This window comes from Bacillus rossius, chromosome 1 (assembly GCF_032445375.1).
Source record: "Bacillus rossius redtenbacheri isolate Brsri chromosome 1, Brsri_v3, whole genome shotgun sequence".
NCBI lineage: Eukaryota > Metazoa > Arthropoda > Insecta > Phasmatodea > Bacillidae > Bacillus > Bacillus rossius.
This window is the reverse complement of record NC_086330.1, coordinates 233,856,017-233,882,082: the sequence shown is the minus strand read 5'-3', so window position 1 is coordinate 233,882,082 and position 26,066 is coordinate 233,856,017. Positions and strand designations below refer to the sequence as shown.

General features: G+C 36.9%; 1 protein-coding gene across 2 annotated transcripts in view; it reads right to left on the bottom strand.

The window, feature by feature from the left end:
* LOC134527357 (ribosomal protein S6 kinase alpha-5-like) overlaps positions 1 to 26,066 on the bottom strand; it is a 736,083-nt gene that overhangs the window by 3,539 nt on the left and 706,478 nt on the right. For both annotated transcript variants that reach the window (XM_063359971.1, XM_063359970.1), the window contains exons 7-16: positions 20,829 to 20,932; positions 20,249 to 20,399; positions 19,815 to 19,976; positions 18,851 to 18,976; positions 16,824 to 17,045; positions 15,615 to 15,785; positions 12,205 to 12,411; positions 9,840 to 9,990; positions 1,923 to 2,137; positions 766 to 865 (exon numbers count right to left, since the gene is read on the bottom strand). In XM_063359971.1, the coding sequence (XP_063216041.1) occupies positions 766 to 865; positions 1,923 to 2,137; positions 9,840 to 9,990; positions 12,205 to 12,411; positions 15,615 to 15,785; positions 16,824 to 17,045; positions 18,851 to 18,976; positions 19,815 to 19,976; positions 20,249 to 20,399; positions 20,829 to 20,932 (1,609 nt within the window). The remainder of the gene's footprint in view (positions 1 to 765; positions 866 to 1,922; positions 2,138 to 9,839; positions 9,991 to 12,204; positions 12,412 to 15,614; positions 15,786 to 16,823; positions 17,046 to 18,850; positions 18,977 to 19,814; positions 19,977 to 20,248; positions 20,400 to 20,828; positions 20,933 to 26,066) is intronic.

The following is a 26,066-nucleotide window of genomic DNA, read 5'->3' as shown; positions in this document are numbered from 1 at the left end:
AAATATATTAACAATCGCAAGACATGTCGCAAAATTCTGAATATTTGCAGCCTTCAATAAACTGCGAAAACCAGTTTCTAAATGTGTTACATTCTTGCAGTTTTTATAATTTTTATTTTGTGTGAATATTTATTTCCTAATCCTAGCACTAGTAATTTGTGAAATATTTTTTTGTACCATTATTATGATGATTACATTTTGCTTTTACATATGTTCATTGTAATTCCAAAGCACAGAATTCAAATATCTGTGAGTAAGGTATTTTTCTTTCCATAATCAGATAAATACAGTAGAAATAGCATTATTTTATCATTTATTTTCAACTAACTTTCAAGTATTTTTGGATCTATCCACATTTATGTGCAATGTATAAAAATTACATGAAAATATTTTTTTAAATTCAAGTGCCTATACCCACACACACATGCATTTCTACACACACATGTGTGCACACACACACACACAAACATGCATGCCTACATACACACAAAACCACCCAAAGCACCAATGTTTCAACTACTGTACTTTTCAGCATTTATTAGGAAAGCAAAAGTAGTTTCATTTAATAGTTTTCTAACCACAAAATTTTCTCTCATAAATTGCCACCCAAATTTTTTTTAAAATCAATATTGATAAGCAAGACTGTTTACTTCCCTGCCAAAGACCAAGTGTCTTAGAGGAAAAGTGCAAATTTTCATTAATGATCAGCCAACCTCATCTTACACATCATGTCATGTCATGCACAAAATTATATTATTAATTCACCTGAAGAACTAGAGCTGGAAAAGCTACTGGACGTAGAGCTGCGAAGGTCAGTTGATTTCTTCAAAAGGCGCCTTTTCGCTAACTTGGCATTAACCACTTCCTGTACGCAAATGAAACAAAATAACTGCCAATTTTCAAACAACAGTTTATACACTCACAACTATTACAAAAAAGACCCAAGATAGAACATTTTGTGGTACTATTGAACTCCTTCCCAAGTTATCATTTTGGAGTAGATAGTTTCTTATGATAAAGTCATGCTTACCTGAACATTTTGGAACTAACAAAAAATTGCCTTTCTTACTGATGACATACTAGGACACGTAGTTTCATAATTCAATGCAAGAAAATCTTTCATTAGAATTAAATAGCGTTCCAATTACATGGAATATGCACTGTAGTTACTGTTGTGTTATTCCTTGATTCATGAAAGGGTATGCAAGTTTAATAATAAAAAGAAGCTACAGCGGTTAAATAATGGTGTCTTCTAGAGGTTAGTTTAGAGAGAAGTTGTAATTACATTAAAAAAGTAGAGCACAATGATATCTTTCCAATCTTATTTAGTCAAAATATGGTGTAAACATTAGCTCACTACAAACAAATAGAGTGCTAGGCTGAAAATTTAATCCTGAGTATGGTATACTAACACACAATACAAAACTCTCATGCCACCTCTTGTAACTGGACATCACTATTCACTATTTGAAAGTTTACAACTCTGGTCTAGATAATTTAGTTCCCACTGAGGCAATTTGGGTAGTGTTGCTGGCATAGGTATACAGTCCATGGATCATTAACTCAGAGAATGAATGAATGAATGAATGAATGAATGAATGAATGAATGAATGAATAAATAAGAACTTAACATCTGGTGGAAATCGTAGGGGGATGCAAGACGAGAATCAAAATGAGTGTGTGGAGGAAAGAGGGGTACCCCTATAAAACCCACCAGCTGAAAGCATGGTCGCCACGTTACCCATTGCAAAGAATCTGGGTGTAAACTGGCCAAGTACGTATCTATCCTTGATCACCTTGGTATAAACCATAAAGTAATAAATCTGAAAACTACTACTGAGGTGAGCGGTAATAGCTCTGAACACTAACACTGAGGTAGAAGGTGGGAGTTCTGAACACTACCACGCGACGCCCTGTCTCACCTGCAGTCGAAAGCCCTCCCGGTGCGCCTTGTGGAACGCGCTGAAGGTTTGCTTGACGCCCATCTCGGCGGAGCGCGCAGACGACCCGGCCGTGAGCACATCGGGCGTCATGAGCGGCGTGGATGGGTACAGGCGCGTGTTGCTGCCCTGCAGCCACTCATTTTCACGCAGGTCGCTCATCTGCAGCCGCTCCTTGGGGTCGACGGTGAGGAGACCTGCAGCATGCCACACTTCTGTGCTGTCACTGGGTATCACTGGCTGCATGGCTGCAGGGGCATGCACACAACACAATTCTAACGTAGAAATACAGTTTAACCTCCTTAAAAAGGTTGCCCTTATCTATAAAAGTGATTTCTAATTCGCCGGGAATATCTGAAAAAGCAAGTGAAAGTTCATCGAAGCAAAAATCTTCTAGTGAAGCTTGGACGGTAAAACTTCTGGATCCCACCATGGAAGACTTAATCTCGGCCGTGAAATCCCTCAGTATGAAATTTGACGAGTTAAAAAGCGAGAATATGGTGTTAAAAACCCTTCTTATCGACTCTCGTAGTGAAACTGCAGAGATAAAAAATGAACTGCAACAGATTAAACAGATCTTATCTTCTAAGACTGATTCTGTTAATTCATACAGTCAAGTAGTTAAAAAAGTCTCCTCAAACAAGAAACCTGCTTGTGTCGAGTCATCCGGTGTATCTGGCAACAGTGCGCGCACCAGTGACCCACTTACAACTCAGCGTGTCTCCAACGACGTCATCAGGAAAAACGGTAAACAGCTCGTCGACGAAGACGGCTTCACCGTAGTACAACATTCACGCAAGTCCACGAATAATGAAAACTCCGATAGAAAATTATCTAACACGGATCGTAAGAAAAATCCCTTGCAAATTGGCATCAGGAATGTTTCCACATTAAAAACAATTGCTAAACCTATTTACAAAAAAAACAAAAGCTCTCTTTGTCACGCGTTTTGAGCCGTCTGTCACGGAACAAGAAGTCGTAGATTATATTTCCAACGAACTAAATCTCAAGCAAGTCAAAGTGGCCAAGCTCCGGACAAAGCATAATTCTTACGCCTCCTTCCATGTATCTGTTCTGGAAGAAGATTTTAGTAGAATTAATAATATTGTTTTTTGGCCCAGTGGCTGTTTAATCAGTCCTTTCTTTGGAAAACTGCATCAAGACCAAATTGTTAGTACTAATTCATCTCCTGAAGCTCTCGGTAATTCTACCCAATTACCTCCAAGTTCCTGCAGTACATCGTCACCTTTTATGCCAGCAACTTCTATGCCAGGGCCTGGAGGAGTGCTTCCTACTCACTTCCCAGTGAATGCCCAATCTTAATGAATGGGAAATTGCATATCAGAATGTTAGAGGACTTAGAACAAAATCAGTTGAATTCTTTGATAATCTTATTAATACTCAGTATGACATAATCTGTCTAACAGAAACTTGGTTCAACGAAAGATGTATCAATGCTCATTATTTCACCGATAATTATTCTATTTTTAGAACTGATAGGGATCCGCTACTCTCATCAATGGAACGTGGTGGCGGAGTGTTGATCGCAGTGAACAAACATAAATTCCCTTCTGTTCAGCTAATTCAATTATATGACTATCGTGGAGTAGAAGCCGTATGGATTAATATTAAAATTGCCTTTAATAAGTACTTAACATTGGGTAATATTTATCTTCCTCCAACTACATCACCTAATCTATTCACATTGTATTTTGAAGCTCTTGAACAAAAACTCGTTAATTCTCATGATAATGTGATTATCTTAGGTGACTTCAATGTACCTGGGATAGATTGGAAAGGAAATCACTATTTCAATATTGCCCGTGCACATGTCAGATCCAAGGCTCAGTGCCTGCTTGATTTCATATCTAATTTGGATTTATTTCAGCACAACCTAATACAATCTTCCAATAATCTTCTAGATCTTTGTATTTCTAATCTATCCCATTGTGTGGTTGAAAAAGCTGTTGAATCTCTGGTCAAAGAGGATATCTATCATCCTACCCTACTTATTAAACTACTTATTGAGGCGACCTCACACAATTTTACTCCAGATTCTATTTTCAGAAACTACAAAGCTGGTGATTACTTAAGCCTTTATAACTCTCTAAAAACCCACAATTGGGATGAATATTATAACACCACTGATGTAGATGCTCTTGTAGATCAACTTACATCTTGTATCTGTGATAAAATCAATACCAACATTCCATTATCCACACGTAAGGCCTCTAAACATCCTTATTGGTTCTCTGGTGAATTAATTCATGCCTTAAAATCTAAAAAACACTTTCATAAACTCTATAAAAGAAACAATAATACTCAGTATTACCTTCTTTTCTCTAAATATAGAGCAATAGTTAAAAATCTTATTAAGCGTGATAAAACTAATTGGAATCGTAGTATCAATAATAAGGTTAAGAATAACCCTAAAAAATTCTGGAGATATGTCAATGTTATGAAAAATGGTTATAGTGAATCCCATTCTCTTAATGTCAATGGTGATATCTGTAATGATCCTGGTATTCTTTCTAATGTCTTTGCTAAGTACTTTGCTAGTGTATATGTACCATCCACCAACCAACCTCGTATCATTGATCCCGATATTATTCACGATTCAATTCCTGTATCATTCTTATCAGAAAGCCAGGTCTTATGGGGAATTAAATCATTAAAACCAACTATGTCTACTGGTCCTGACGGTATACCAAATTTCATTATTAAAGGCTGCTCTTTTATTCTAATGCCTCTATTGTTGCATCTATTTAATACAAGTCTAAAATCACAAGTATTTCCCACTAAATGGAAAATAGCTAAGGTTATTCCCATACATAAAAAGGGTAGTAAACTCAGTGTATTTAATTATAGGCCTATATCATTATTAAATGGCTTTACTAAAATCTTTGAAAAAATAATATTTAAACATATTAACTTTCCAATAAACAACAGATTAGCTCCTAATCAGCATGGCTTTAGAAATAGTATGACAACTTCTACTAATCTTCTCTCATTTATTAATCCTATATACAATAAAGTTACAACAAGGGGGCAGGTTGATGCATGTTATTTTGATCTGGCTAAAGCCTTTGATACTGTCAATCACTCCATTTTACTAGCTAAACTTTCTAACTTCGGTCTCTGTAATAATTATATAACCTGGTTTACTAGTTACCTTAAAGATAGATGTTTCTTTGTTTCACTTAATAAAAAAACTTCTACTTTATATCATGCTACTTCTGGTGTGCCTCAAGGGGGTACTTTATCTCCCTTATTATTCAATATTTATATCAATGATATTTTTAAAGTTCTTCATCATACTACTGGTTTTCTGTTTGCTGATGATCTTAAAATATCCAGAGAAATTTCCTCCTTAAATGACTGTCTGCTTCTTCAATCTGATATTACTGAAATTGATAATTGGTGCAAAATGAATTTAGTTTCACTTAACAAAGATAAAACAAAAATTATTTCTTTCACAAGGAAAATTCATCCAGTTAAATATGATTATTTTCTTGACAACTCAAAAATTTCCAAATCTCTTAGTATAAAAGATCTTGGTGTTATTCTTGATTCCAAACTATTCTTTCATCAACATGTTAATTCTTTAGTATCCTTTTCCCGTAGAACCTTATATTTAATAAATTATATAACTTACTATGCATCTAATATTGAATCCATTCTTACTCTTTATTTGTCCTTAGTTAGAAGTAAACTCGAATATTGCTCAGTTATCTGGAACAGTATTAACACCACCGACAGTGACAAAATTGAATCCATACAAAATAAATTTTTCAAAATAATTAGTTCTAGACACCATCAATTACCCAAATTAGAATCTCTTTCAAATCGTCGCATCCATCTGGATGCCCTGTTTGAGTTTAAGTGCTATAGTTCAAAAATTAATTGCTTATACTTACTTGATAACTCTGGTATTCGAGTCCCGCAGTTCAAAAGCCGCCTTCGATCCCTATTATGTTCCTTACACAATAATAATGATTTAATTTACAGACTTATCTCAAATTTCAATAAATATGAAAATTTTATTAAAAACTTCAAATTTTAATTTTTATGATTACCCTAATATTCTGAGTAATTTTATAATCCTGTTTATTCTTCCAATTTTAGATCAATTAGTTAAAATTATCTCAGTTGCTGTTTTGTTTTGTTTTGTTTGTTATTGTGTCGTCCTTTATTTTCCTGTGTAGGTTGTATTTATTCGCTTGTATGTGTCGTCTTTTATTATCCTGTTTATGTTGTATTTATTCGCTTGTATGTGTCGTGTTTGTATTACTTGTTTTGTGCACACCTCTAAAGCTTCGGCTGTTGGTGTGCATGTCACAAATTTTAATAAATAATAAATAATAAATAAATAAATAATAAACACACAATGTTGAACCATTTTAGGAAATTTTCCCGGGTGGCTACAAATATGTGGTGAATCAATTTAAGAAATTTTTCAGAACATTTTAATAAATTTTTCTAACAAATTTTTTAATCTCAGGATAATTTGTTGTACCAAATAAGAGAAGGCAGTACACTTTAACAGAAATGATGCTGTCAAACATTGAAGATAAATTCCAATCAATTGTAAAACAATAATTACGTCCGCGTTTTCCCATTGGTCATTTCATTATTCTTTACTTGAACAATGCATTACTCTGGCTGGGCAACCATTAACCAACAACTGGCTTGGGATCCATGGCAGGAAACCCCTGGTGGGCTTGGGAACCCATGGTAAAGAGACCAACTCGTGGCTGGCCTTGTCTGGCTATCGGGCGTGACCCCTAGGCGATGGGGATATCAATTCATGCTTTCATTGAGAGAAGCATATCTTTTAGACCATGAACTGGTAGTGGCTCAGCCACCATGGACCAACGCAAGGATTTAATGTTTATAGTATAAACAATTATATCCCTTCATGTCTAGTCTATTACATGATCAATAATAAAAAAATAGTTGGTTTATGCTTTATATTAAAATTTGCTTGTATATTAATACCTCATCATTTTAAGGAGTACAAATTATTTAAGTGGTTGGAAATTCACTATCTTTGATGCTGATTTTGTCGCAACGTTCTATATCAGGTAGCTAAAAAAGGGCAATTTTTTAAGTAAATTTTCTTACCTTCAACATTGAGACACAAGAATAAAACAAGACGATTCTTAAAGCAAAAAGGCTGCTCTTTCTAACCATGCCAGAAAGAACTCAATCAGAGAAGATAGTTTTGTGCTATGTCAGTTTAAAAAAGGGTAAAATTCAGTGGGTAAAACAAAAATCCCTAGTTTAGATGCAAATATCTGCAAAATCTAATAAGCTTATAAGCTGCTCTTTTGGCAAACTGACAGCAGCTATGGTCTTGATTAGCTAGCAGAAGCACAGGCATTCAGGCAACACTGTTGTAAAGTTATGGACAGCAAAAGTCAGCTCTAAATTTAAGGTAATGAATATTTTTGCCAACTTTGGGAGGTAATAGCAATAAAGGTAAGCCTTTTGAATAAGTGATACTCTTACCATTGTGTAGAGCACAAAACGTTCTCCTAGGTTACCAATTTTCAGGATGCTAGCTGCTGTAGTTGTGCCACAATAGCATTTCAAACTTGCCATTTTAGTCAGGCGCACGCTGGTGTTGCAACGACCATCTTTGTGCAGGAGCCTCTAGAACCCAGACTATACTGCCAATCAAACTGAAATTATGTGTAAGATCCTCCTAAGTAATGGTATTGACTTACCCCAAATTTCATCAAGATTGAAGATGGTCACAAAAAAATGTTTAGACCACTTGACATGGAATGACCCATGTATGATAGAAAAACTTTCTGATGAGTTAGTGATGGATCTGAACATAGCTCAGGATTGGATGACAAACGAACAGACAGATAATATATATATAATATATACAAATAGCAGCTAATTTTATATCTATACAATTAAAAATTAAATGTTTTTTGTTCAAAATAGTTACTTTCCAAAAGTTCTTCACCGATTGCTATGACATTTTAACACAACGTTGCATTCGAATACACACTTGTTTTTATATACCTATGTCACACTTGTAGCAGGTAAAAATTATTAAAAAAAATAGATATGTAAAAAAAAATATGTTTTTGAGTTCAAAATGAATGTTTGTATGTTAGCCTTCTGTTTTGTAAAGCTAAAGATCTATAAAGAGTGAGGGATATATAGTTATATATAGGAAGTATAGATAGGGAGAGAGATTTTTATATGTATAGAGAAATATAGTGAGATTCATAGAGAGATAGCCTACATATAAATGTACCTACTTCAAATAAATTAAAAAAAAAAAAAAAAAAAAAGTAAGCTTTCGCTTCTTTCTTTTCTATTTAAACAGACAGCCACAGCAATGTGTGGCCGGGAAAGCTAGTAATTGTAATAAATAACAGCTATAAATCAATTGAATGCATTTATTCATTGTCGGCATGCAGAAAGCTTCTTTTATTGCAGATGGCTCCATACATGAGTCATACAATTTAAATTGTAACTAAGAAGGATCCTGCATCAATTTATTTTAATATTGGAACAAAAATCTTACAAAATCAATTTTTCTTGTTTCTTTATTTTATTTTTCAGGAAAATAACAACTTACAGAGATTGAAATATTATTGGAAGATATGTATATATTTCAGATATGATCAGGTAAAGAGAAACTGAAATAAAACTGAAATTTCCTAAATGAATCTGCCATAATCTCATTAAGATAGTTAAAAATGATTACTAAATTTCACACACATGAATAAAAACCAGAAAATAATTATTTGAATAAAAATTTATTTTTAAGATACCACATTTTTGAAACTAACTAAAAAGTATAAAATAATTTATCCTAGCCTTATAAAGATTTATAACAGCTTAAAATTCTTAACCCCATTAATATTGTGCTGAAAATTGTGAATTTTTAATACCTATGAAAATACTAGTAAGATTTAAAATGAAAAACATGGGGCACATGCAATAGATAATTGATGCATGAAAGTCACCAACACTTTTATTGCACTGCAATGCAAATGAACTCTTCTTCGAGTTTTCTCATTGACAGCTACTCCCTACACTCATTATTTCATGCCTGCACCCTACATTTTTCATTTAAAATATTACAAGTATTTTCATAGGTATTAAAAATGCACTATCATAAATTTTCAGGACCATCACAATGGGATTGATAAACTGTATGGGGTTATATTATCTTATGCTTTTTAGTCAGTTTTTAAAAAAATGAGGCATATTAAAAAAAAATATGATTTAAATAGTTTATGTCAAAAAGCTCAAACCTTTTCACAAATGATTTTCACCTGCCCACCCACCTCTCTCATGAGCTACCCGCAGCAAATTGCTTACATATCACAGCGACCGTTTGTTCTAGTCTACCTGAATACTCTCCCTTACATCCTTCATTGCAGGTGTTAAAAGTAATACGTAGTTACACAACAACCTTACATCATCTCGGATGTGTAGGATTCAAGTCTTCCACCACTTGTCCGTCAGCTCAGTCAGTAATCAAGTCGTCTAGCTTTATGTTAGGCAATTTTATACCATTTTGGTGCTCTTATGATTAACGTAAATTTAAAATGTGTGCAGGATGGTCAATAAAAAGTAAACAGAATGTGTTAAAAATTATATAAAATTCCTCACGAATGGCTTTAGTTTACACACTATTTACGTACTAGCTTCCAACCACCAAGATGCCTGGACTAGTCATATGACCAAACAGTCTAGGATATTCTGGAAAGACTGCGGCAACACTCGAGTGCTAGTATTTTTGCAACATAAACGGAGGCAAATGTCTATTTCAGGCTGGGTACCTTTCACAAATTCCTCACACAGCCCTGTACTAATTTCAGCACCGGGCAAGACAGTCTCAAGAAGTTGTTAAGTCAAACAAACCCTTGGTGAGTTGCTTGGCTTGGGCAGACACATGGGTCCAGGCGTCCGTGTTGAAGTGGAACTCTCCGCCCTTGATACGGGCCATGACAGCTGCCGCACTGTCATCCCTGGACCGAGCGTGGAACGGTGCTCGTCCAGACAGCATGGTGTACTGCAAAATGGACTCCCCATTCTTACTTTAACTGTGACACAATCAACTATAGGAATACACAACTAATTCACACTTGCAAAAACAAAAGGCTTGTGGCAAATCTTTAAACATGATAGTACGAGTAGGAAGGAGGAATGCTTACAGAAATAAAAAATAAAAAATCAGTAAAACCCATTTTTTTTTCATTTCACCGTATTCTACACCAAGTATCTGTGGTTCTAAGTAATGCTCAAACTGCATAAATTTCCCTCACTGTAATATAATTTCCCTCTTTTTCATACTTCTCTACATCTTCCAAATATTTTACTGATCCCTCAAATGGTTTTTCACTGTATGTACGTGAAGAAATATGTCCACTTATTTCTTTACAGATACTTTGAAATGCTAACTGTGCCTGCGACTTCAATAATGTTACGGTTAATACAGAGTTATCAAGTACAAGTAAAAAATGCTCTGCACAATAACTTTAAAAAAATATAGAACTTACTATTAATAAACACAATTTTCCGCTTTTAATAAGTTTTTGCCATTAATAAGTCTAAATTTCAAAGTACCATGAGAAACTTTTTCAGTTAACATCCAGTGGGAACAATTTAACTTGAAATGAAAATGTTCTAAATGTAAAATTTTGAGCTAAATTTTTTAAAAAAGATATTGGAAAATTTTTGTGAGATGCTGCACAAAATAAACATATATAAAAAATATATATTTATTATTGTTTTGTCCTCTACATGACTCATCAATACCAAGTCTATCACTATTTGGAAATTATATACCATGTACACACACACCCCAGTCAAAGTTAAATTACGAGGAAGACCCAAAAAAAAAATAGACCAAGAGCTCGCTGCCATTCGTAGACGTAGTAAGAGAGCTCTTCCGCTAGATGAGGTTAGTAGATACATTCACTAAACAGATGCCCAGATAGCGTCAGTTTGTAGGTTAATGTTTAACTCTTACAGTTCCAGCTGCGAAGTCGTTATGGCAGATTTGAAAGAACACAGAGTGTGTTTGAAATATTGTTTCCTGCTTGAAAAATCAGCATCGGAAGCCTACCACATGCTTCAACAGGCTTTCAAGGAGGATGCTATTAGCCACACACAAGTTTTTGAGTGGTTTGGGTGCTTTAAACATGGTGAGATGAGTGTTGAAGACCATACTCGTTCTGAGCACCCTTCAACATCTCAAAACGATGAAAACGTTGAAAAATTCAGCCAAAAAATTAACGAGGATCGTCACGTTTCACGATCGACGAAATTTCAGAAGAGACAGGAGTGAGCTGGAGCTCCTGCCAGCAGATTTTGACTGAGGATTTGCAAATGAAACGTGTTGCAGCTAAATTTGTTCCTAGCCTTCTCAAACCGGATCAAAACAACATTCAATTGAATTTTAGCCAGAACTTGAAAAAAAAAATAAAGTGATCCACAGCATTTTACCAAAGTCGTTACAGGTGATGAGAGTTGGTGTTACGGGTAAGACCCAGAAACCAAGCAAGCATCAAGCCAGTGGAAGACTCTCAACTCTCCCAGACCAAAAGAAGAAACACAAGTGAGGTCAAATATTTCAGAATGAGACGATGATTGTCTTTTTTGATGTTCGTGGAATTTTGCACCAGGGATTTGTTCCCCCTGGCCAGACTGTTAACCAACACTTTTATTTGGAAGTTTTAAGATGTTTGCGAGAGGATGTGCGGAGGAAACATCTGGAACTTTGGCGATCAGGCGACTGGTTCCTTCATCACGACAAAGCCCCCGCACACACGGCCTTACGAGTGAACCGCTATTTCTCAGGGGTGGTATGTCGTTCCCCACCCTCTGTATTCGCCAGACCTAGCCCCATACAACATTTCCTGTTCCTGAGAATGAAGAAAAATCTACAAAGTAAGCGTTTTGATGATGTGGAGGGAGTAAAAACAGCTTCGCAAAGGGCACTGAAGAATATCAAAGTGGAAGGATTCCAGAGGTGCTTCAAACACTGGGAAGAAAGACTTGACAAGTTTATTGCATCTAATGGAGAGTACTTTGAAGGTGATTGAAGGAATTTTGTAAAAAAGTTATAAAACTTTTTAAGAAAAAAACCTTGGATTTTTTTGGTCTCTCTCCCCCCCCCCCCCCCCTGCCCTTATATGCTTGGATATCTACATACACAGCAAACAAATACATATTTGGAAAAAAAATTAAACGAGAGGAGAAAGTGATCATTGATTGCTCTCACCAAGATGACACCGAGGCTCCACAGGTCGCAGTTCTCATCGTAGCCGTCCGCGTCCTCGTTGGCCACTTGCTTGAGGACCTCCGGAGCGGCGTAGTGCAGCGTGAAGCACGGCGTGTGCATGGGCTCCTTCTCCTGCTTCAGCCGCGCGAAGCCAAAGTCCACTATCTTGATGTCTGAATTCTCCGACTCGTCCACGAACAGCAAGTTCTGCACAAACAAACATGTTTACCCTCACGGACCCAGCCCAGGGCAATTCAGGACTTTTTTTTTAAGATCTTTCAATACTTTTTTTAAAACTTTTTTATACCACAGTGCTATTGTCATAAATAATATGCAAAAAATAAACATAATACAAAATAAGTCTCCTATTCGCAGGAAAGTAACAATTTTTGTGGAATAGCTAAAAACATTAGAGATAATTTCCATTACAATTAAATTGAAAAGTCTCAAATTATTAACACTAAATATGTACTATTGTTAACTGATATGAGGCACCAAAAAATAAAATAAAGGTTAGCAAAAGGCAACTGGAAATGAAAATTTTGTGGCTTTCTACGCCATTACTTATTTCAGGGCTTTCTCATGATTTTTCTGACCACTTTTTAGTTTTGCTACTTTATAGTGACTTTCGTGACCTGTACACACACAAACTCTAGCCACAGCACAGTGACCTGCATGATCACAACCTTTCAGCTCGGTTAAGAGACAGAAGTGACTCTGGCCCACAAATCAGACACACTGAATGGATGTGCAATCATTTTGATAACAGCTCGCCTCTATGGGAATAAGCCCTGACAGCATCATTTAGGCATGAACCTAAACCATCGTACACAAAAATGACAGTGAAAACACACACCTTAGTCCTTTACATTTTCTGAAATATAAAAATTAGAGACATAATATAAAAACATGCTAGCATTTCTATACCAACTATTTGTTGAATTCACTTTGTAAACAAACAGTCTTCAAGAATATCAAGCAGTTTTTAAATGGAGCCTGAACTTCTGGAAATCTGTGCACAGTTGGACTTCAGTTCGGTTTTGACAGAGTACTGACTTCAATAACAATGTTATTTATTGACGTAACAACGTCTAATAAATCTATGAACGCCGGCTGCACACACAAAAAAGTGTCTTGTAACGCACATTGTCCCACTACGCTGTGTCCCGTTACGCTCATTGTACACTTGTGCCGCATCTCTCTTCCACTTGATTGGAACAACCATCGATTTGACTTTTCAATCAAGTTTTCGTCATTTATTAATTATTATTATTATTTAATTTAACGATCGTCCACCGATTTTCAGCACAATCGGTACGGTTATTTAAAGGTAATGTTGAATTTTCAAATGTTTTTGTATGAACAATGGTGTTTTACAGTTACACATAATAATTAAAATTACACCCGGGATCTTTTGCACAATGTTTTAAAAAATATGTATTGTAACACTTTATAAATAAGTTTGGTATATTTGGGATGTGTGTTTGTTATAAAAGTGTATTATAAAAACGAAATAATATTATTCCCCTACGGTGCTGTCATCTACGGTGACGGACGTGAACCGAACGAATCGCGCATTCTATCCGCTTCCGCGGCAACCAGGCACTCGTTAATACATATTTTCCTTTGTTTATCGCGAGGGGCGTTATTATTAATGAATTATAAAGAAAATTTCGTGCCTGGGGCCAAAATTGCATATCATTTTGAGCACTGGAAGACATAAAAACGTAAAATATTCTCGACGAATTTTAATCTCGGCCCCAGCACACCACGAGCGTCTGGGTTGGAGATTAAAGCCGAAATTCTTTCTTAAACTTACTAATACTTTTTTATTAACTGCAAGGGCATTTTTATTAAATTCTACGTTTAATTTCACGACGAACAAACTTCGTCGTTAAATGTGTGATTGCGAAAAAGCGTAAAACATTCTCGACGATCTTGAAGTTAAATAGCAGACATGTATAAAAGTTATAGTTAAAATAATCTCTTTATTAAATTAATAAACATATTTGAATTAACGAGTGCAAATAAAAGTAAATTTATCAATTAAATTGTAGATTTCATTTCACTCCTTCTTTGTATCCATACAAAATAGTGATAATTCAATAAAAATGATTCAATTTTATTCATAAAAGTATGCAATCATTTCATCAATGTTTTGTTATGACTTCACGTTAAACTATCGTCCGTAAACCGACTTTACAGACACAAATTTTTTTTAAATTTTTTTTTATCACTATTCACCATTATTACACCTCTAGTTATAGCTGTTATGTTATGAACAATCCCTACTAAAATTATAAATGTGAAAGTGTGTTTTTCCTTTTGTCTTTTTTTTCACACAGCAACAGAGCAACGGATTGTAATGATTTTTATATAATATTTTATGGGCGGAGAGTGACAAAGACTACACATTATTAAGAAATTCAATCCCTAAGGGAGTAAAAAAGAGGTAAATCAGTTTTATAATAGACTAGCTGCAGTACCCGGCGTTGTCCGGGCTGAACACAGGATGAGGGGGACCTTTTTCGAAATCAGATGTAGTTAGTAATTGTCTTCTTAATTTGAATGTCAAGTGTGCAAAATAACTTATATCACTTTCAGATCCCAACATACGTTGTTCTGCCAGTGTATAGTTATTTACCAGTATATATCTAAAAATTGGCAGTCTGTATGTAATCACTTCAGCAAAGTGACATGCCACGAACCACTAACTTGTTGTGAACCACACATTCCAGGTTGCAAATCCACACATTTCTCTGAATAAACCCCCTTTACACATACCATTTGAGCCAAAAGACTTGGTCTTCAGAATCGTATTATCTACTGCACATGGGACCATCATTGGCATACAATTTGGCAAAATAAATTCCAAAATCAGTCAATGTACACCATGAAGTGCATTAGAAGTGTCTGCCTCGAAAATTAATCTCACTCCAAAAAAATGGATTTTTCATTTTTTATTGATTACTGTGTAAAAAATGTTTGCTACATAGTTTGGAGTGTGCCAGATCTATCTCACTATACTCCATTTCTTTCAACCACCAATTTTAACACACTTTACACATCCATACAAGATAGATTTTTTAAACAGTTATTTCTTGTTTCACCAAAACCTTTGAAAATGGATAGAGATGGATTTTTTTGCAAAATTTGTTTGTTCACAAATGCTACTAAGATGGACAAGTACTTTTGCTAAAATGATAAAGTTTTAGGTTTCAATTCAACACATTTTCCTTTCGACTAATAGCTACGAGATACAAGAGACTTGAAAATCGGACTGAAAAACCTCAATTACACACCAGCGACAAACATGTCATCAAATCCTATTGGCCGTGCGAAGTTACACCGGGCAGCCTACGCCAGGACCGGAAGGGATCGTGGACCAACCGAGGCCAAAGGAAGCTCACCTCCGGCTTGAGGTCGCGGTGCACGACGCCCCGGGAGTGCATGAAGTGAACGGCGGATGCCAGCCGCCTCATGATCTGGCTGGCCTCGCTCTCGGTGAAGCGGTCCTTCCGGCGTATCCTCTCCAACAGCTCCCCACCCCTCAGCAGCTCCAGCACAAGGTACGTGTGCGCCTGCCGCAGATCACCACACTCTGGTCCAGTCGACCGCTGTTCTCCAGAGAATACATTTTAATACTGAATGACTCAAATGCGATTTGAGCATATAGTTGCAGTTGGTTATGTTATTGCTTATTGGTGTAGACTACCTTCAGGTGTGTCAGAACAACTGCAAACCAATTGAAGACAGCAAAAATACTTTCAAGGTTCAGCTCGTTAAATGAAGCCACAACATTGCCAGGTCCCTACTTAGTCGCGTGGGGTACCATGTACTGCCAAAACAAACTCCAAAACTTTTATGATAAGCAAACTATGCAGTAGTTAATGTGACCAAAAGACATTTAATTAAATATTTCTGTTTTTGTAAATTAATTTTTAATCATGCATATTAGTGAATGCGTAAAATTTATTCTTTTCAGTCATTCACTACAAAACACATGGTCAGCAACTGTATGCAATGCAGGCAAAAATATTTACGATAAAGGAGAATAATGCGCTTGTATAACATGAGAATCATCCTGAAAATGCGATTTGAGCATCTAGTTGCAGTTGGTTATGTTATTGCTTATTGGTGTAGACTACCTTCAGGTGTGTCAGAACAACTGCAAACAATTGAAGACAGCAAAAATACTTTCAAGGTTCAGCTCGTTAAATGAAGCCACAACATTGCCAGGTCCCTACTTAGTCGCGTGGGGTACCATGTACTGCCAAAACAAACTCCAAAACTTTTATGATAAGCAAACTATGCAGTAGTTAATGTGACCAAAAGACATTTAATTAAATATTTCTGTTTTTGTAAATTAATTTTTAATCATGCATATTAGTGAGTGCGTAAAATTTATTCTTTTCAGTCATTCACTACAAAACACATGGTCAGCAACTGTATGCAATGCAGGCAAAAATATTTACGATAAAGGAGAATAATGTGCTTGTATAACATGAGAATCATCCTGAAAAAGTAAACTGGGAGATGGTTCAAAATGGTTTAAAGATATCCACAGCAGAGCTGAGAACGCTTTGAGGACAGCCAACCAAAGTTGAACTTCAGCTCACCTCATCGTAGTAGACCTCTTTTAGGTTGACAATGTTGGGGTGACCCTGGCAAGCCCTCAGCAGGTTGATCTCACGCGTGCAGTCAATCTTGCGACTCACGATCTTGACTGCGAACTCCTGGCCCGTCTGCCGGTGGCAGCACTTGCGACACACCGAGAAGCTCCCGTCTCCCAGGATGCCCTCGCGGAGGTTGATGGTGTAGTTTTGGAAGAACAGCGAGTCCTGCATCACATCACCCACACAATGTAGCATCAAAATGATCTGTGGAAATTTTAACAGCAGTTCTGTTAAGTTTACAATGTAAAATACATTTATTTTTATCAGAGGTGCCCACCCTCCCCCCTCCCAAACACTATGACTCACCCCCCCTAACATAATGATGCGCCCCCCCCCCCCCCCCCCCGAAATTTTTTATGCCATTTTCACAATGATTTACTCAATTATTTTATAACATACTTTTTTAGTATTATATTTTATCACATTTTGCATTAATTAAAACTGATTTTCTAATAATAATTTTGGTCATATCAGGTAATATTTCCATCCTGAACCGACAGATGCCAAACTGCTTTTGTTGAGGAAAGTGCGGGGTTGCCAATTTTATTTACAACATCCCTTTCAATTATCAAAGCACCAGAAACGTATTTTCATATTAGAAGCTATAATTATGTAAATAATATATACATTTTTCTCGTCTTTTAACCACCCTCCCCCCCCCCCCCCCCTGAAATTTTAATGACGCAGTCTGCGTCGTTACCCCCCCTTGTGGGCACCCCTGTTTTTATAAATAAATGTAGAAATATAATCTTTATTTACAGAATAAAAAATTGGTAATAATAATTTAATGACAAAGGTAAGTTATACAAGCAGTAGCGTGTATACACAAGGTATTTGTAATAAATATTTCATTTTCCTGTACTTTCGCTGATTAGATATTCCACTGTCAGTTAAAAATAGGAATTAATAAAACAATATTTTTTTATCAAAAATGTAGAGCAATTAAAATCAAATTGGGCACAATGCATTTCAAGTAATAAAAGAAATAAAAAGAACAAAATACAACATTCATAGCAAGTAATGTGGAGAACAAGCGTCCTACCAATTCTACCAGTAAAATTCATGTGTATCAGTGAAACTTTATTCTCACAAACTGTATGTACTGACGTCGTCCAGGCCTTTGCCCCCACACAGCCACATATATCACCACCACTCAACCCCCCTCCTATCCTCAAGGTACGTCCCTCCACGACAAATAAACTTACATGTGATGTGGGTTTTTGAGTACCCACTAACTTATGCAAGAGGGTGCCTTAGAGTCAGTGCTTCGCTCCCGTGATTAATTAATACATAAAATAAACTTTTCTTTTTGCTCCAAGTGTTGTGTGTTCTTTTCAGGTTCCTGCAAACATTCTATATGTTTAATTTATTTTAATTGTATTAACCGGAAGGATGGACTAACTTGCGGAAGGCCACAGAGATATTTCATAATTTTGAAGGGTATTCTTTATATGTGTTTACTTTAACATATTAACGGCATGTATTTGAATTACCTGACGGCCAGTTTAACAATCGCTCGCCCAAGTGACACTGCATCACCACCCATGGTGAGATGCCTTTTGCACTCCTACTAGGACTTGACTTTTGTATCTCAACTGATTGTACCAGTATATTTAATTATTCTTAATCACTTTTAATCATCACCGGAGCTTATGTACAGTGCTCAACTGCTTATTTAATTATTGGTAATCCGCTAGACGGAGTTTGGATATTACTGCGAGATCATGATCCATCTAAGGGTTAGATTTCACATTTTAACACTTGGTATTCCTATTAAAACTGTTGACTTAAAACAGTCCGGCAAAATTGCATCATGAGCACACACTGTAGCAAGAATTATTTCACTGTAGTAAGAATTTGGGCAAATTCCATGGTGAATAGAACCCAGATCAACTTAACTTAAACAGTAAACTTGGCAACAAGATGACACTAAAGTTGACACCTACTGAAACACATGCCACACAACTTACTTGCCATCGCAGCTTGCAAGCCATGAGGCTAGTGGGACTGGGCCTGGTGTCTGGGTTAGGACGCAGCAGATCATCGCTGATGACATTCTCGCTGAACAGAACCGACGGCGCCACATAGGAATAGCCCTGCAACACACAAGCACTGCGATTCAGTGCATTTTCCAGGAGGAGTGTTCCAATACGAGGCGACATACAAGAGTAAAGCAGTTGCACAAGATGTTATGTTAAAAGGAGATCTGCTGAAGACAAGAATGCACTTTTATTACTATTATTGTTGTTGTTGATTTTGGTGCCTAACATCTCGTTGACAAGTACATAGATGGAACACACTATTACTAGCGGATTAGCAGGTATGTTATTATCTGGATCTCCTTGAATAAAAGTTTATATTAATGTTTAATATGTGACTATTCTAACTACAACTATTGTAATTACTTTTCAGGAGAAGTATAATTCAAATGGAATTTATGATTACTTTTATTTAATCAACAGCAAATCTGAAGGACATTGGGGAAGGAACTGGCCATGTCTATAACAAGGCACAATTCTGATTTTTCTGAGTGATCTAACAAAATTTTTAAAATGGTTATCACAATGGCCAGAATGGGATTAGACCTGTATCCTAAAATGTGAGCCCACGGGTGCTATGCAAAACATACTTTGCCCCATTACATAAGTCACATATTGAGTCAAGACAAGAACAACACTCAATCAAGATGTTGAGAAGATAAGCTGTTGTATTAAGTTCAAACAGGTGTAGGGCCTGATGAGATTACCGAGGATGGCAGATGAGATGCTACTGCAATGTCCAGAGAAGAAAGGGACAGAAAGTATCAAGGGACTAGGAAATGAAGGGAAAGGTTGGAGGCACGGAGGAGACTTGAGGCAACAGAGGATGGAAAAAATAGTGGTTGGTGGTTCTGGATGGAATGTAACAGAAATAAAACACCTCTCTGAATCTGACCTTGAACACCTTGTCGTAGTTTGGAGGAACAATTGCCGGAGAATCTGTGGGAACCATCCGGGTGAACTCTTCTGAAAAGTTGCTGACGTCCAGCTCGTTGGCTATCTTCGGAACAAACGGTGCAGGTATGCTTTTGCTCGCCAACTCGTCCCAGTCCAAGCACTAGCGAACAAAAGATATTGTTATGATGGTCTTAGAACAAAGAAACCAACTCCTGTTGGCAAACTACACAACTAATGTCATTTGTTTGAGAATGCGAGGGTGGGCAGAGCTGATTAAGGTGGGAGGAGAAACTAGTGTAACTGTCACTGAAAGCACAGTAGCCTGGTGTGGACAGCATACAGAAAAGTCAAACGTTAAATTGTACAAGGATATTATTTGGCGTTCAGAATGAGAAACTGGTGACGTTCCTTCCGGCCACCGCCGAGACTCACGCTGAAGAACGGGTGTTTCTTCAGCTCATCTGCGTCGCTCTCCCCGCCGCCAAGTCGTCTCCGCGGGTCTTTCACAAGGAGCCGCGTGATGAAGTCCGCCACTTGCGGCGACAGCTCGTCTGGGATCGGAGGGTTGGTCTTCAGTATACGCCTGACGAACAAGTCTTCGTCAGCAATCACGTCAAATACCATCATTTAGATTTAAAAACTAAATTAATGAAAACTCTTTAGAAGCTAACAGCTAACGGACATGATTAAAGTAAAAAAGAAACGTAATTTGCCATAAGCATAAGACCAATGAGAAATCACAATAAAGTTACGACATAGAATTGCTGTCTCGGTATAACAATGTGGTGAATAAAAATTATGTTCAAGGATTATTTCGAGTACGTAATACTTATAAAAATGTTTTGAGACAAAATAAGACTTAGTAAAAACTTAAGTGGTATTGCACGGAATATCAATCCAGACGTCCACATACACTACAAAAATAAGGTAATCACATGTTCAAAACATCAACACACTAAAGTAGCAGGACGTATGCATCAATGTTGTAAACTAGAAATGTCGGCGAACTCACCGAGAGATCTCCTGCTGAGTGTTGCGCTCACCCTCGACTGTGAAGGGAGACGCTCCTGTCAGCAGTTCGTAGGTGAGGACGCCTACACTCCACCAATCCACAGCCTGCACCAGCAAACACACGCGCAACATTATGTGGATGCACAACAACTGTCAGCTAAGTAACTTATACTGATGACTGCACACAATGAACACACACTCTTGTTATAAGGTCGAACACTCGTATTGTGATTATGTATACAAGAAAATATAAGCTGCTAGCTTGTGAGCATGCAAGCAGCATAACCCTAGATTTTGTAAATTTTAAATGGCTTTTAGATTACTTGCCATGATATTGTTCACTAAGCAAATAATCGCACACAAGCTCAAACAATACAATTTGTAATTTTTTGCACTGAAAACTTGGGGGAATGAGTTTACTTTCACCTTACACATACATATTTTTAATCCCATACATTTGTGTTCTCACTTATTCACTGTTGTTAAGTCAATAACTAATTGTTTCTAACCATTTGCAAATTTTGAAAAATTGTGAAGTCACATTTATGAGGGTCACTAGCTAGATGAGCAGCTGGGTCACTGGAACCAATAAAACAAATTTAAAATATGCATTAATTAATAGAAAAATTATAACAATAGACTCAAATTCAGAATGGCAAACCAATAATAATTATATTCATAATTTACACATACACGTACACTCGTATATCAGAACCTAACCTATCCTTAGTTAAGGCTTGAAGTAATCTATTTAATCTGCCTCTGCCCTTACAATAACACAATTTTGAAGTTTTTACTAAAAGTATCGATACTCCTCAGCTGGAATTTGCTGCCATTATTTGCCATTCCTGAGTCACATAAAAATTTGCTGGTTGAAGGAAAAATTGTACGCAAGTGCTATGGCGCGTAAATGCGGCCGTCTTCTTTTGAATGCGTGCCAAAGCTGAAGACACAAGACAGAATCTAGAGCAGGAAAAGTGCTGTTGGCAAGACGCCCAAACGAACATTTGTAGCTGATTCTGGTGTCAAAACAGTGATTACTAATGTCTTCAGACAAGGTCGGGACACTATTTGACTTAATATACGCTATATATACTCTTAATTTTTTACATTTATTTCATTTAAAAAATACTGAGACAATCTGACACTGAAATTAAGGATAACTGTCCAAACACAACTATAAGAGAGTGCTTCGTTTTAAGACGTGATTGAGTTTCAATATGCTTTACTTATACTAGAGACCAAAAAAAATTATTTAATTTTTAATGTTAAGAACTTGATATAATCTAAACAGAGGCTCTGAAATATAAACATTTACTAACAATCACTAGCAATTATCTAAATTGTAAAGTGTGCACTCCACAAATTAACTTAGTATTGGATATCCGTAATTATTTTTGTATTATTTTTAACATTGTAGTTCCAATAGTAAAAAAAATGGCATTTTCATAAAAAAACATTCTTAGTCCGGTATTTCAAGACACAATAGTAAGGGTTTAGGTGTTTATGCTACCCCTGTACTTTAGCCGTATTCCTAATGCACGGTAGGACACGGCCAGTCTCTATTAGTATTTGGCGTGCAATCCGTTGACATTATGTTGCCCAAATTATAACGGACTAGCTGCCCGACCCGGCTTCGCACGGCTATACTAATGGAAAAAAATTAAGCCCCATCTCCCATTTACAGTAATGGTAAATAAAAAAAATTCAGTGAAAATTTATTACAATGTTGTATAATGTACCGGAGAGAAAATGAATAGCACCGATTGTTTCCCGACTCGTGCACGCAACGTACAACTGATGTACCCGTACTTCGCTACGGCAGTCTACAGGCAGATCACTCTTGCACCGCTAATTATACATGCCCCTCCTTGTGGGTACGCCACTGCCGCGCGATGCCAGCTGCCATGGAGACGCAGAAGGCATGAACAATGCAAAATCCTGTTCTCATGCAGACAAAGTACCCACTGTTGCCTGGTTTTAACCACCCATGGAATCTAATTTTCGGAAAATGTCATCCTGCGTAACATAAGGAACATTACTGTGAAGTTTCAAGTCTGTAAAATATATATACTTGAAAAAAAAAGGGCAATTATCCCTTTATTAATTAAACACAGAGAGAGGAAAAAAACAATAGTTTAGGTTTGCGATTTAAAGTGATAAAAAGTATTTAAATACTAATTGAACTCTTATGAGGGTAGTGATTGCTTCGTTGTTAATATCACACGGGTGTTTTTTACTTGTATGGGAAAATTAAGAATGATAAGGCATCTAGTGCGTGGCAACAATGTTAATAGGCAATAGGAAATAAACTTCTAGCGCCTGCGGCATTGTCAACACACACTTCGTACGTGTACTGCATGTTGTATCTAACCCCCTCCAACGCATTTGATTCTAAATTTGACTTTTAGTAAGGATCCCTAATGTTATTGATAATATAATATAGCCTATAGCCTTCCTCGATAAATGTAATATCCAACACTGAAAGAATTTTTCAAATCGGACCAGTGGTTCCTGAGATTAGCGCGTTAGAACAAACAAACAAACAAACAAACATACTCTTCAGCTTTATAATATTAGTATATAGAAGTATAGATATAGATGCGCAAAGCTCACATTTTTGTTGATTTCGTTCTGATGGCGGACCTGCGTCTGGCGCCATTAACTCGAATACAGTCCCTTTTTGATCACCGGAGGATGTGCCAATTGAAACTAAGTGATAGCCTGATGGACTATATTTTCTACACTTTAATGGTCGTAACAAGAAATCCTGGACTATATTTTCTACATTTTAATGGTCGCAACAAGAAATAATCGCAACTTAACAAATACGTGAGAAAATTATACAGGCGGTTCTACTTGTGCGATGGTGCCGCTATCTCGATGGTACAAAACATACGCTGAAATGCATTGAACCAGTTTCCAGCCACTCGCAGGTAACCGTTTATTAAACTGTTGCCAATTTGTTTCTTTACAGGGATTCGTTTTGAACAAATATGTTTACGGTTGTATTCCAACAAGGCAGTGCTCATTCAGTACCTTAAATTAACGTCTTGGACTACCGCCCTTAGTGTCTCATACATTGTAAGTAGAGCTATTACATTTCTACAGTAAGATAATAAACATGAGCACTTGAAGCTGTACAGAGTTGTGGTTGTTATTTCCAAGACCGGCCAGGGGTGTACAGTCCTGCACAGTTGCACACCAGCTGTGTCGAAACGCGCGGTGGTTTGCGAAACGGCACGAGTTTCCCAGCGCAAGTAGGTCACCCACCTCCACACCACCACGGCTAAGTGGGACAGGCGAGAGAGAGACGGAAACACTTTCACCGAAAAGGCTAATGCGGATACGCGGCTCAGAACGCTCATGCCGCAATCATCATTCCCCCACAAGAAGAGAGATACAAGATACGAGAGGAGAATGTGTGCATCTGCATACAGCATCATCCCCCACAGGAAGTGGACTTCAAGATAGGAGAAGATACTAGAAAAGAAAAGAGAGTGTGTGCACCAGTATACAGCATCATCCCCCACAGGAAGTGGACTACAAGATAGGAGAAGAGAGTGTGTTTGCACCAGTATACAGCATCATCCCCCACAGGAAGTGTACTACAAGATAATAGAAAAGAGAGTGTGTGCACCAGTATACAGCATCATCCCCCACATGAAGTGTACTGCAAGATAGGAGAAGAGTGTGTATGCACTTGTTTACAGCATCACGAGGTTTACAGCTTAAAGTTTGGGTTTACTCTTCATGTCATTTTTTTTTTCGTTATTATTTTTATTATTTCAGGACTAATTTCTGAAATACCTACCCAGCATTTAGCGTTCTGCCTTTAGTTTTACCAACAGATACTCACTAGGTGTAAAATTATTGGTTAAAATAAGTCACGAAAGTGAATTACAAAAACTTTTGCGACTGAACAGCCGATGTATTACACTTAGTGAAGATCTGTTTAAAATGTTTGCGACAAAACTACCACTTCATGGAAATTATCATATTGAAATTTCAGAAATAGCCCTGAAATAATAGTAATACTGAGAAAATGAAAAAATCTACAACTGAGTTAGCCTTATGTGAAGCATACTTCAGTTGTTACTGGTCGACAAACAAATCATATTCATTGCTTTATACAGTCAGTAAACAGTTTCTGGTTGTGATGCAAACAATGCAAGATGATTGCAAACAATTAAAAAGTGTTTTGATTCATAAAAATATTGTAAACTACGGGAGAGTGCAGCTATGACATATGTATTAAAAATAATTCTTAACAGGCATTTCTTTCCATTTAGTAAATTAATGACGACATATAATTCATAAATGGCTTTTAATCAACACCTATAGTTAATACATGTACATTACGAGTCATGTTTTGCGGCCACTTGCTGACTGGGTTACAAATATAAATTACATCATTCTCAGGTAGTTCATGAAGCCTTAAAAGCACTTGGAGTTACCAAGACGAGGCGAGAGGCTGGCCCTATTGATCTGGCTGGCAGCCTTCTACTCCTGACCCGACCTCAATCCACTGACCTACTTGTGAGCGAGACAGGCAACTGGCTGCCTCTTCAAGATTACTTTTCCGGCTGACTACTCATAGCAGCCCTTTTCATCACTATAAGCGTTGCACTTTTAGTCACTTATCATAAAACCTTTCTTTAAATTTAAGAATATACAATGCCATCCTAATAAATAAACTAAGACATATGTATATAAAAATGCCCATTTATAAAGATTATTCATCGCTTTATATGTTTTTTTTAAGTATTTAGAGTACATTTTGTAAAATTATAGTTGTAACACCACACATCTGAAATCCAAAATGTATAATTCCAGGTGAAATGTTCTCCGGCCAATTCAAGCATAACGCGTGTGTATTTAAATATGGTAACGTTTCCTCAGCGAGCAAGCTATAAGTGTCGCACTTCGCAAAAGCCGTGCCTCAGGAGATGTCAGTGCGCGCTGCTTCCACCCACCCGCCGATGACCCACATGCGGTGATCTTGACCAACAGCAACCACTGTCGAGCTGACCATTCCCCCGCCACCCCCCGCCACCACGTGCCAGCCGACCCTGTTGCACGCCTCGCGCTTGTATGTGCCTGCCTCTAGCAGCTTTCTCGTGCAACAAACCTACACTCCACCATGTGCGTGCATGTTCGTCTCCACAGCTAGGAACATTGTGCCTTTTTCACAGTTCAAATAAGGCACTATCTTAAAAATTAATTTGTTACACTTATG